The sequence below is a fragment of the Cynocephalus volans genome, chromosome 4 (assembly GCF_027409185.1).
Source record: "Cynocephalus volans isolate mCynVol1 chromosome 4, mCynVol1.pri, whole genome shotgun sequence".
NCBI classification, from domain to species: domain Eukaryota; kingdom Metazoa; phylum Chordata; class Mammalia; order Dermoptera; family Cynocephalidae; genus Cynocephalus; species Cynocephalus volans.
This window is the reverse complement of record NC_084463.1, coordinates 152,950,320-152,964,342: the sequence shown is the minus strand read 5'-3', so window position 1 is coordinate 152,964,342 and position 14,023 is coordinate 152,950,320. Positions and strand designations below refer to the sequence as shown.

Here is a 14,023-nt window from a genome sequence, read left to right as displayed (position 1 = left end):
ACAAGTCAGGCACAGAAAGAGAAATACCACATGTTCTCACTTATTGGTGGGAGCTAAAAATAAATAAATCAATTCACACACACAAAAAAAAAAAAAACGGGCGGTGGGGGAGAAGACACAACAACTACAATTCCTTGAAGCTGATACGACAAGCAAACAGAAAGGACATTGTTGGGTGGAAGGGGGGAGAGGGAGGAGGGAGGGGGGTTTTGGTAATGGGCCACAATAATCAACCACATTGTATATCGACAAAATAAATTAAGGAAAATAAATAAATAAATATAAAAAATAATTAATAAATAAATAAAATAAAGAAGGCTATGGATGTGGGATATGGTTATGATTGGAGGGGCTAAAGAGAAAGAAAAAAATTTTTTTAATTTAAAAAAAAAAAAGAAGAAGAAATCAGCTTTGCGCAGTGGCAGTATCGTAGCCAATGAGGTTTATCCGAGGCACGATTATTGCTAATTGAAAAAAAGAAATCAACTGCTAAGGACTTGGCATGTGAAAATTGAAAAGCAAGAGTCTAACCAAATACTAAAATCTCTGAAAAATGAAATGGACATCCCAGCAGAGGTGCAAGGGGTGAAGACAACATGGGACCATAGAAGACGGTCCGGATGGGCCTTAGTGAAACAGACTTATATCAAAACTCTTAGCAATGGTTATGTGATGGTGCAAACGCAGAAAACTGTACAGGTCTGATTTCACAGTGTAGATCCAGTCATTCATACCAAGTCCCAAGTCAAAGGACCTTCTCCAGGACGGTTACCAGGTAGTTCCTACTTAACAATTAAGTCAATATCCCAGAACGCAGAATGGGCAAAATAAGATAAGTAGCACTTTTTACTGAATTCTATCTTAACAAGTCGTTTATCCAGAATTACTTCCTGAGACATTCTCTGATTATCAATGAAGTTGTATCTTTGTTAGATTAGCATTTCATATGACTGTTTCACTCTATGAATAGATATGCCCCCTAAAAAGGAAGTGTATTTTCAGAAATTCCTTATTTACAAATATATGCATTTTCCCTGACATGACTTCATAGTTTATCTTCATTAGAGATTGATCTGCTGCTAGTAGTGGCCTCAAAAACTTTAGCCACCAGTACTTGCACACATCATGCACCCCAGATTCTAGTAGGTAGACCTGTTTTTTAAGGGTTTGATTATTTTAATTTTATAATGTGAATGATCATACTCACAAAAGAGAATTTTTTCCCACTTTAGTTTTTTGTATCAGGTTTTATTAAAGCAAGGTTCACTTTTACGTGTATTGGATCCTTTCTAAGAGTACACTTCAGAGTTTTTACCATTTCATGTAATTTGTCTCTAAACTATAGATTTATTCTTCAAGAAACTCAAAATAGTAAGCTTTACTGATAGTTCCCATAGAGTTATCTCAGAGTAGTTCTCAAAATTCAAAGAACACTCCCTGTGTTTGACTTTAAATTCTTTCTGCTACTATAAATGAGGACTATGTAACCTAGTGTGTTTTGCTTTCTTTTCATCAGCCAGAAACCTAAAAGTCTAATTCATTTTGCACTCATATCTACTCAGGTCAGGTGTCTGAAAGTATGTACTCCTTCTATTCCATTCTGATGAGTGTTTATATTTGATCCTGAAAGGTTCTCACCTTTCCACTGTTTTTGCATCTTACAGCCAACCAAAAGAATCCAAAGCACATTACTGATATAATATTCAATAAATGAAATGGCTTTCAAAATGTGTGATTTGTGCCCTCTCTGTAAACTATGAAAATGCAGTAGCTCAGATGCCATTGGGTGAGACTGTGATGCTGAGGGCACTATGATGTAATCAGCTGAGAAATACCAACACAGAAAACTTATCCTTTCCCCGACCCAGTCCCAAGCTCAGCATTTTCCTCTTCCATACACTGTAGGTTCTGGAAACCACATTTGATGGCTAGTCATCCAAATGATGACTATAAAGACCTTTAGAAATGCAACTCTCTACATGTAGGGTACTACTTGAATTACAGTTGTCTTTTTAAGCCTTACTTCAAGAGATCTGACATTGCCTTAGAGATCTTCATAAATCAATTTCCAAAACACATTTCAAATATGAGAATGTAGATATAAAAATTAAATGCACAGATCACATGCAAAATCAGCTCTGATTCTAGTCTGTGGTGGAAACTGCTAATTGTCTACCAAAACTCATTCTCCTCTTTTTCCAAAATAATTAAATGGTGACTGGGCATCTGGCTACCCAACTATAGACCATTTTTACTACACTTGTAATTATAGTCATGCTCTGCATAAAAACATTTTAGTCAATGACAGACCACATCAACAACCGTGGTCCCATAAGGTTAAAATAGAGCTGAAAAATTTCTATCACCTAGTGATGTCATAGCCATCACAACTTTATTTTTTTATAAATTTAGTGTAGCCTAAGTGTTCGGTGTTTATATAGTCTACAGTAGTGCACAGTAATGTCTGAGGCCTTCACGTTCACTCACCACTCACTCACCCAGAGCAAATTCCCATCCTGCAAGCTCTATGTGTGGTAAGAGCCCTACACAGGTGCACCACATCTTATCTTTCTATAGCATATTTCTACTGTGCCTTTTCTGTGCTTAGATACACAAATACCGTTGTGTTACAATTGCCTACAGTATTCGGTACAGTAATGAAGGTTTGTAACCTAGGAGCAATAGCTATACCATATAGCCTAGGTGTGTGGTAGGCTGTACCATCTAGGTTTGTGTGAATGCACTCTATGATGTTCACACAATAAAGAAATCACCTAACAATGCATTTCTCAGAATGTTTCTCCTTCGTTAAGCAATGGAGGACTAGAGATGTGACCTATGGCTCATTTCTCTCCAAAGATGTGAGTGGAAGTGATGATGGCTACATCTAGTCAAGGCACCTTAAGACACAGGTGTGTTTCCTCCATGCTCTGTCCTCACCCTCTTGCCCCCTGAGACCCAGTGCTGACTGTGTAAGTAACAAGAAAGCCCTAGATCAGAGGTTGGCAATCAGTCTCTGTCACAACTTCTCAACTCTGCTGTCGTAGCACAAAAGCAGCCATAGACAATTCATTTGGGTGTGACTGTGCTCTAATAAAACTTGATTTATGGACATGGAAATTTGAATTTTATGAAATTTTCATGTGTCATGAAATACTTACTCTTCTTCTTTTCATTTGTCTTCAACCATTTAAAAGTGTCAAGACCATTTTTAGTTCACAAGCCATTAAAAATCAAGTGCTGAGTGGATTTGGCCTGCAGGTCTTACCGTGCAAATATCCAGGGAATGTCAACTCTGCAAGGTGGAAGGAATGTGGATCCCTGATGGCCTGTTCAGCAGAGCCACCCATCAACCTGGAACACTCACCTTGGACTTTTGCCAGAAAGAGAAAGTCTCCTTCATTCTTTAAGCTACATTATAGTTAAGTCTTTTTTGTTATAGCAGCTTATTTTTCTTTAACTAATACATACTCTATAACTCCTGACTACCCAGCCTACAGCTCCCGTCCACAGTCCTCACCACTCTTCTTTCAAATGTTCAAGACAAGGAAACTGGTGTTATCGAACCAAAAGGAGTTTGCCTATGCATACACAACCCAGCTAATACATCGGCACACCAAGAATTGCAATAAGAAAGATTAGTATTCATTGGAGGTCAGCAACCAAGGAAAACAGGCCAGCTAATGCTGTAGAGACCTGAACTCCCCAAAGGCTAGAATCATAAGCATTTATACGGTAAATTTTGAGAGTAGGGCCTGAGGGTCATGCTGGATTTTTGTTGGCTCATGATGAAATCAGCATATGTTGATCAACGTCTTCCTTGGCTTCTCAGGGTCTTGATAGTACAAGTCTCATAGCTAGACAAAAGCTGCAGATTGGAAAACAGCTCTACACTTAAGTAAATAATGTTATCGTGCCCTGTAACCAAGGGTCAAATATCACACAACCATGGAAAAGAGGTGACTTGGAGAAATACATGCTAAGCTAGCCTCTATGCTTATCTTATATTGTGCTAGACAAGTGTACTCCTATTTCTGGAAATTCAGCCAGCAAGTATGCCTTGCAAACTTCCTCTGAGGCTGAGGCCTGCTCTAGCCCTAGAAGAAAAGGATCGGAGGATAAATTATGGAGTTCCTGACATTGAACTGGGTCTCTCCACATGCCTCCTCACTGTTCCTTCAAAGATTTGAAGGAAAAGGCTCGGCCCAGAGCTCCCTTCACCTCCTTGTTCCGAAGACTGTAGATGAGGGGGTTGAGCATTGGCGTGACAATGGAGTAGAAGACGGATACCACCTTGTTGAAGTTGATGGAGGAGGCCACCTTGGTCCGAACATACATAAAGAAAAGAGTGCCATAGAAGAGGCTCACCACAGTCAGGTGAGCTGCGCAAGTGGAGAAGGCCTTCCGGCGCTCGGCAGCCGAGTGGATGTGCAGCAGTGTCCAGAGGATGTTGCTGTAGGACACAGCGATGACCACAGAGGAAACCAGGAGCACAGCCAGAGATACCAGGAAATCCACTGTCTCCTTCAGGGCAACATCCGAGCAGGACAAGGCTAGCAGGGGCGAGGCATCACAGAAGAAGTGGTCGATGACGTTAGGGCCGCAAAATGTCAGCTGAGACATGAGGTAGATGGGTAACGTGGGTGTGAGGAAGCCTACCAGCCAACAAGCAGCTGCCAGACGGATGCAGGTGCCCCAGGACACCAAAGCCCCATAGCGAAGAGGCATACAAATGGCCACATAGCGGTCATAGGCCATGGCAGCCAGTAGGAAACACTCAGTTGCCCCAAGGAAGGTGAAGATGAAGAGCTGGGACAGGCATCCAGTGAAGGAGATATTCTTGCCCCCATCCACCCCAATAAGACCAGCCAGCATCTTGGGCATCGTGACTGAGGTGTACAAGATTTCAAGGCAGGACAAGTGAGTCAGGAAGAAGTACATGGGTCTCCGTAGCCGCTGGTCCAAGCCCACCACTAAGATGATGGCCACGTTCTCCACCACTGTGAACACGTACATGGTGACGAAGAGTGTGAAGAAGAGGAGGCATGCTTCATGCACCCCAGCAAAGCCCACCATGACGAACTCTGTCACCTGGGTCCAGTTTTGGGTATAGGGCTGCATATGTGGGGGTGAGAGCTCAGTAGACTCATAGCTTCATGGATAATATGAGGAGGTTGGGCTAAAATACCGGTCACTTCAGAGGAGGAGAGTGTACTCAAGACACTGTCTCCATCCTCAGAGAATTTACAGTCTGAGAAGGGCACAGAAAATTTCAGTATAAAATAAAAAATGCTGGATAGAAATAAGACAGGATATTATGGGAAGAAATAGCAGGGAAGCTCAACTAGTCTTGAGACATTTTCCTGGAGGAAGGACTGCCTAAAGCTGGAACCTGAAAAAGATATATAAACTAGTGAGATAAGAGGTAGAGAAGCAGAGAAAACATAGTAATCCCAGACACCAGAGAGGACATTATGCATTTGAAAACCTTCAAGTAGACTCAGTTTGCCACAGAGGTTAAGAGCTTGGTGTCCTGATCAAGCATACCTGGCTTCAAATATAAGAGAACCTAACTGAGTTTTGAATATTTAAACAAGATAATCCCACTTAAACACTTAGCATCATGTTGGGATCGACGAATATTAGGGTGAAAATCTAAATGTTGACTTCTCCTGGAATAGAGTGTGGAGGGAAAATGACTGTTGTTGAGCCTGAGGAGTAGGCTAGGACAGCATCACAAAGGGCTTGACACCAAGTTACGGGAAAAGATGGAGCTGGGCTTCAGTACAAGGGCAACAGAGAGTCTCGAAGAGTTCTAAGCAGAGGAGCAATGCTATGCTTTTTTGCTCTTCAGAAGGGGCAGGTTTGGAGAAGAACAAGACAGGAGGCAGGAAGGCCAGGTTGGGAGGTTGTCCCAAGTACATTATGGAGTGATGGTGGCCTTAACTGTGGAAATATCAGTAGGCATGGAAAGCGAACATAACTATCAAAAGATAGAATCAGCAGGATTGACTTCAGATCCATGCTGGTTTCAGGGTCAAGCTCCAACATCAACGAAATATGTGACCATGGATGAATCACTAAATAATCCCATTTTCAACAACAGGTGATAAAAAAGAGATCCTACAAGATACATCCTGTCTTTTAGGATGGAATGAGAAAATGTAACATCTCCATTACTGTGGATGTTTTAAAATACAGCCCCAATTCTTTGACACTCTTCCATTGAAAAGTGGAGTTTTACACACATAGCTAAAGCAATTCTGAGCAAAAAAAATAAAGCTGGAGGCATAACACTACCTGACTTTAAACTATACTACAAAGCTATAACAACCAAAACAGCATGGTACTGGCATAAAAACAGAAACACTGATCAATGGAATAGAATAGAGAATCCAGAAATCAACCCACACACCTACAGTCATCTGATCTTTGGCAAAGGCACCAAGCCTATACACTGGGGAAGAGACTGCCTCTTTAGCAAATGGTGCTGGGAGAACTGGATATTCATATGCAGGAAAATGAAACTAGACCCATACCTCTCACTATATACTAAAATCAACTCAAAATGGATTACAGAATTAAATATACACCCTGAAACAATAAAATTTCTTAAAGAACACATAAGAGAAACACTTCAGGAAGTAGGACTGGACACAGACTTCATGAATACGACCCCAAAAGCACAGGCAACCAAATGAAAAATAAATAAATGGGATTATATCAAACTAAAAAGCTTCTGCACAGCAAAAGAAACAATTAACAGAGTTAAAGGCAACCAACCGAGTAGGGGAAAATATTTGCAAAATATACATCTGACAAAGGATTAATATCCAGACTATACAAGGAACTGAAACAACTTTACAAGAAAAAAACGAGTAACCCAATTAAAAAATGGGCAAAAGAGCTAAGTAGGCATTTCTCAAAGGAAGATATACAAATGGCCAACAGACATGAAAAAATGCTCAACATCACTCAGCATTCAGGAAATGCAAACCAAAACCACACTGAGATACCATCTCATCCCAGTTAGGATGGCTAACATCCAAAAGACTGTGAATGATAAATGTTGGCGAGGTTGCAGAGAAAAAGGAACTGTCATACATTGCTGGTGGGACTGCAAAATGGTGCAGCCTCTATGGAAAATGGTATGAAGGTTCCTCAAACAATTGCAGATAGATCTGCCATATGACCCAGCTATCCTACTGCTGCGAATATACCCAGAGGAACGGAAATCATCAAGTCGAAGGTATACCTGTTCTCCAATGTTCATCGCAGCGCTATTTACAATAGCTAAGATTTGGAACCAGCCCAAATGTGCATCATCAGATGAGTGGATTCGTAAAATGTAGTATATCTACACAATGGAATACTACTCAGCTATAAAAAAGAATGAAATACTGCCATTTGTAATGACATGGATGGACCTAGAGAGCATTATATTAAGTGAAACGAGTCAGGCAGAGAAAGAGAAATATCACATGTTCTCGCTTATTTCTGGGAGCTAAAAATAAATAAATACACAAACAACTGGGGGGGGGATGGAAGAAGACATAACAATTACAATTCCTCGAAGTTGATACGACAAGCAAACAGAAAGGACATTGTTGGGAGGGAGTGGGGAGAAGGAGGAGGAAGGGAGGTTTCGGTAATTGGCCACAATAATCAATCACATTGTATATTGACAAAATAAAATAAAAGTTTTTTAAAAAAGAAAAGAAAAGTGGGGTCTTAGTCACTCCCCTTGAATCTGGGCTCTGTGAGTGCTTGACAATAGAATAAGATGGAAGGTATGCTGTATCAGGTCCCAGGCCCAAGTCTAAAGACACTGTCAGTTTCCTATTCCTGCTTCTTGGAACAAGCCACCATGGTGTGAGGAAGCCCGTGCAGCCTGTGGAAAGGTCCAGGTGGAGAGGACTACAAAGCCCCCCATGCTCAGCCCTGGCCGAGCTCCCACAGAGCAGCCCCAGCATGCCAGCTGGGTGAATGAGCCATCTGAGAAAGAGATCGTCCAGCCCCCGTGGAGCTGACCAAGCAGACACCAGCCCTCAGCTCTGACCCTTCCCCAAACTGCAAATGTTTGAGCTAAATGAGTGACTGTTGTTACTTTAAGCCACTAAGTGTTGGGGTAGTTTGTTAGGCAGTAATTAAGAGTTAAAACAACTACACACTGGTTCTATAACCTTGGACAAATTATTCTCTATTTCTGACCATTTGGAAGAAAAGAAATAGTGTTCAGCCTACAATCACAAATGCCTAAACTAGAATTTGAATTTGTGTTTGCCAAGATCTAAAGCCCCGGCTCCTTCCTCTGTAAATAATTAAGCAAGTTCTTTCTGGCTTCAATATTCCATCCTTTCCTGGCAATGAAATCAGGTAGAGATACAAAATCAGAAATAAACAAGTTCAAAGTCTTCAGATTCCTGTGTGTATCTTCACCACGCCTAAGTCCGGGCTCCAACATCCCCACAGCAGCCGTCTGTAAACATTGGCTTCCTGGCCCAATACTTGCATTGAAGCCCCAGATGCTCTGGGAAATTTCAGGACACAATTTCCACCCATTTCCCTCCTTTGCAATCTGGTTTACAAGGTAGCAGCCACAGAACAGCACTCACCCTTCCTATGTGCCCTTCCCGACAGAGATGCTCACTGCACCCAGATGCTATAGAAGCCTGACTTGACTTGCTGTGTTACAGACAGGTTTCATAGTGAAGTTCTCTGAAATGTTATTCTTTTTCACAGTCATGAGGAGCACAGATTTACAGTCAAAAAGATCTGGATTCAAGCCCTGGCTCTGCAATTTACTATGGTTGTCTCACCTACGAATTGTTACACTATCATTTCTAAATCTTACCTGTGACTCAAGTTTGATAGTCTTATCTTCACTAGGAAGATTTTTCCTTCCCTCATTCCTCCAAACTTGCGTGCACGTCAGGCCAAGAAATACACAGTGCACTTGCTCTGCACCAGGAAACTTGGTGGATACTGAGGGGCATACTGGTACAGAGCTGGTAGCCCTCCCACCTCCCAGCATCCACCACAGGTCCTGGTACAGAGCAGGTACCTGCCCAGCATCTACCATGGGGCCTGGTACACAGCAGGTATTGCTTTATAATACTGTCAGTTGTCTGATCCCTGGCTGAGACAGAGGATGCCAGCACCTGTGGGCTTTGTATTGGGTCCAGATTAGTTACATGGAAAGAAACTGCTTTTAATACTCAAAAGTTGAAGAAGGGGTAATGAAGTGGGATATTTCAGAGAGTGAGAGAGAGAGAACACCACAAAGATGCATGCTTCTCCTTCCCAGTGTGGAGTCGTTGCTGGGAGACACTGCCTGACCAGGGACTGCCTTTCCACCCGCTCACATCCAGGCAATGATGCATTTCACTTGTGGGTCGGTATTTTTAAGAAGCGCGTATGCCTTCCCCACTATCTCTTTCCCCATCATGGACCCAAAGGATGGAAAGAGCCTGAATCCCCAGGGAAAACAACTCATGTCTTCCTGAAGCAGGGATCATCAAACTTTCTCCATAGACGGCCATATCGTAAATAGTTTAAGATATGTGAGCCACAGACAGTCTCTGCCACATATTCTTCTTTGAGGAGTTTTTGTTTGTTTTTTGCAACCCTTTATTAAGGTAAAAACTCATTTTTAGCTCATGCGCCACACAGGAACAGGCTGCAAGCTGCATTTGGACCAGAGGCTGTAATTCTTTAATTTGCCAGTTCCTGTTCTAGACTCACATTGGACAGTGACATGAGCAAAAAAGACCACTTCACGGTGTTAGCTGTAGTTACCCTGCTTGATGGACATACATACCCCTCCTGCCACCACCAAGCAGCCAGCTGTCCCCAAATTATCTGTTGTCTCTTGTTCTGCAGATTCTGCAGAAAGATGGTGGGACAACTGACACCCAGGAAGACATAGGGTTGAGACACTTGGTCAATTGCACCTGCCCAGAAGCCCCATGTGCAATCACTGCTTCCCCTGCCCTAACATCTCATCAACAAAATGCAAGGGGCCCTACTCAGATTCCAAATCAAAAACCCAAAATCTAAACTAAATGATCTTAGGAATGAGCTCGAACCTCCACCAGCGTTTCCTCCACTACCTGAAATCCAGTTACGTTCTTTGAGAGACTCAAGGGATGAACTCAAGATGTCACATGGATTGGATTGATATATTGAGAAAACCATTCAAAAAGCTTAGATGGATAAAATAATTGAATGAATGTCCCATTCCTTCATTTACTCATATATATTAATACACTTTCATTCATTAAAAAGAGAGAGACAGAAAATCCCACGATTAACTCTTGGCAAATTTTGAAATCTACAGCATTTTGAACCTATTAACTTGTTAATTTGCTGGTGCAACTTGCCCACACTTTCATGCCTGCCCCTTCCTCAGTCAAGCATTCATCATGGAGCCCCTGAATATCAAGCTTCTAAAGATAAGTGAGTTACAAGCCCTCCCCTTTAAGAACAAGTCATCTTTCAGGAGAAACAGAGAAGTGTTCAAGTGTCACAACAGAAACAATGAGCTAGTTATTACCTATTTGGGAGAACAGAGCTGGGGGCAGTTAATTTGGCCGAGAAGGAAGACAAGACTGGTGAGATCAAGAATTGGCTCACAGTGAGGGTGGGGGACAAGAGAGAGGCCACCCTTGACTGACAACACTAAGTGCAGCACGGGAGAGAGAGAGGTCCCGGCCAGCCAGGAAAGAGAGATGTGAAAGTGCCTTGAATGCCCAGATGAACAGTGAGAGCTGGTTGTGAGGACCATGGAGAGGCAGGAGAGCACAGTGGTTAAGGCTGTGTTCAGGCATTAGATGACCTGGTACTTCAAATCCCAGCTTCACCACCTCCTCACTGAAAGGAAATAAAAGAAACCTAGACGGAAGGCAATGTCTAACCCAGCGGAATGAATTTCTGATGGAAACACATAAGCCGTCACAGACAGGTCAAGTGAGGAATATTTTCTGAACAAGAGTTCAGGAAGTGCCTCAGAGTGTTCAAATACTACTCCTCATCCACACCCACCTCCTCGGGTCCTGTGTTGCTAGGAAATTGAGCCTCCCTTCAAAAAAGGAAGAAGAGGGCATTTATTGAACCTCTCATGGGCCAGCTTCTGCTGGGCTGATATTACCTCATTTAATCTTCACAACACCACTATGATCCTATGATCTGTCCTTGATAAAGGTGTTATTTGTCCTGATTTTCATGCAACTGAAAAAACTGAGGCTCAGAGACAGTAAGTAATTTGCACAAGGTCAACAAAATAGTACATGGCGGGGATGGGATCCAAACCCCGGCATATCTGACATGATAACCCATGCTTCCCCTCCACACCGTGCCATCTCCCTCTATCATATCATTTCACCCAAAGACATGCCTGCAACCCTGGCTCTGGGCCCTGAGTGTGAGGTTAATTTCTCTGCAGCTCAGAGCCCCGCTGGAGGAATCCCCTGCAGGCTCCAGCAAGCTACAGGAGCACAGTGAGGCTCCCCGGCCTATTAACTGTATCAGCTTCTCTGAGGTTGAGAGAACTTTATCAACCAAGTGCCACGCAGGGAACAGTCGGCCAAGGCAGGAGGAGAGTGTCATATGGGACAACTGCTGAGTAAAGAGAGGCCACACAGGAACTTGGCCCAATTTGGTGTCCTCAAAAGATTGGTGCTCTCTTGGCTAAGATTTTCTCTAACAAATATGGAAAAACAGTTTGGGACCCATGCAGGGAAATTAAAACTTGGTTCCTGCAGCTATTTGCTTGTGCAGCTACCTAACAAGCCTGGTGAGAGAGGCTGGATTTCTCCTTTTCACTTCTCTCCACCTGGCCGCTGGGAGACTTGTTCCCAAAAGTGAAAGGCAAATGCACTTACTAAGATTCAGGCAATGATCTCAGAAGATAACCACCAAAGCAAGGTGAGCAGGCAGTTGTGGGTGGGCAGTCAGAAGGGGCTACGTGATGCCCAGAGACCTGCTCTCCGATTCCTCTTTGCTCTTGATCACTACATGCCCACTTCCCCACTCCCACTGCAATGCGACAGCAGCAGCATGTCTGACCTGCAGGCATGCAGACAGCCCCCCATGTTGACAGCACTGTCTCTAGAATCAATGGAGCTGAGTTTGACCCTGGCTCTGTCAGGTACTAGCTGTGATTTGGGGAAAGCTGTTTAATCTTGCAGAGCCTCTGTGTCCTCATCTTCAAACGGGGAGGATAATATGTACGTTGCAGGGTTAGTCTAAAGATGGGAGGAGACAGTATTAAGTGAAGATTTGGGGCCTCTTCCATTATTGTTCCCTCTGCCATCTGTGGGTGGCTTCCTCCCGCACTTCCTTCAATTCTCTGCACAAGGCCGCTTAACAGAGAGGCCTTTCTGACCCTCTATCCAAAAACACAACTTTTATCACTCTCTGACTTCTTTTTCAGCTTGATTATTTTGATTATTTTCACAGCCTCATTGTCAGGTTAGATGTTTGTTTGTCTATAACACGCACACACGCACACACGCACACAGACACAGACACACACACACACACACACACAAAGGAGGAACCTTTAAAGCAGTGCCTTTGTCTGCTTGTTCATCACTGTGTTGTCAATGCCCAAATAATAAATACACTGATGTAATAAAAGAATGGATGCATGCTCCCAGCATCGTGCTGACCCAGAGTACTTAGTTTCCTACTTCCAGCTACTTGTTTTCATAGAATGGAAAGAAAAGGAAGCGACCAATACTCACAGAAGAGCCATCCAGTATGGGTGTCGTCCATGTAACCATCCTGCCAATCAGCTCCAAGACTGGTGATGCCTGCAAGAATAATGCCTTGGGTCCCTGGAGCAGCCTACTTTCACTGGCCTTGGGTGGAGACAAATTCAATTGATTTTTACATATAATTTCTTTTTCTTAGCTGCTGACTTTAATTTTTAATTTCCTGGAAAGCTATACTATATCAGCAGTTTTCAAACTCTTCTCCCCCAAGCCCTACATTTCCTCAGTTGTCCTTCAAGCCTTGCTTCAACCAGCTAGTAAATGACAGAGTCAGGATGAGAATACAGCCAAATGTGACCCCAGAGCCCACCAGCTTTCCACCATACCACATCCCCAGGGGGTTTGCTTTCCTATAACTAAGTCTGATTAGTTAACTGAGTGCTTCTCTCATTATTGCAGCAGCTTCTATACTGAGCAGTTAAGACCTGTTCCAAAGTTATTCACATATGGTCTCCCCGTGATGGGAACAAATGGGAAATGGAGGCACAGGAAAATAAACAGGAGGCCTCTCCATATGTGCATCAGAGAACCCAGACCCAAGGCAAGCCAGAGAGCTCGCCAAGGTAGAAAGGAACCAAGGTGGGAATCATCTTTCTGATCGTCTAGCTACTAATCTCTAGATAGGAATAATATGTCTTCTTCCTGTCTTCCAGAATATTCCATGAATCAATGAAATAGTGGGATGTGCAGGATCTTTGAAAACTTTAAAAGTACACCCCTAGAAAACCTTCTTACTATCTTGTTTCTATTGCTTGTGGACTATGCGATTACTGCAGAATTTCAATAAAGAGGAAGCACAGAGATGGCAATCTAGTGGGGCTCTGGAAATGGTCGAGAAGCTGCACCAGAGTAACAAGCAAATTGATTTTGTTTAGATTGTAGGTCGATTTGAGGTGGCTTGAGGGGGAAGACAAAGATGAAGGGGCATTAAAACTCCCAGAAGTCCCTTGGCACCCCTAGTCTTCGTGAGCTTAAGCAAATCAGTTGAATTCTGTGTGCCAGTTTCCTCACTTGAAAAATGGGTTGATATTTAAAACCACAGTGGGTTCTGTAAAAGAGCTTTTGAAAGAAGAAAATGAGATCGCAAATTGGGAAAACTCTGAAGAAAGGATTGGGTTATACCGAAGTCAGGGATCATTACTTTAGATTTCGTATCTATTCGATTGACAATACTCTTTCCATACGCCATGCCCTACATACTCTTTGGATACACGCTTGTTAGTTTCCAACACTGGTGCACACCAGAA

At 42.9% G+C, this 14,023-nt stretch overlaps 1 protein-coding gene and 1 pseudogene across 1 annotated transcript; one reads left to right on the top strand and one right to left on the bottom strand.

The window, feature by feature from the left end:
- Nucleotides 1-407: 407 nt before the first annotated feature.
- LOC134377384 (U4 spliceosomal RNA) lies at nt 408-566 on the top strand (annotated as a pseudogene).
- Nucleotides 567-4,167: 3,601 nt separating this feature from the next.
- Nucleotides 4,168-5,121, bottom strand: LOC134376605 (olfactory receptor 6Q1). The gene has a single exon (XM_063095094.1). The coding sequence runs from the start codon at nt 5,119-5,121 to the stop codon at nt 4,168-4,170; it is 954 nt and encodes a 317-aa protein (XP_062951164.1).
- Nucleotides 5,122-14,023: the final 8,902 nt, after the last annotated feature.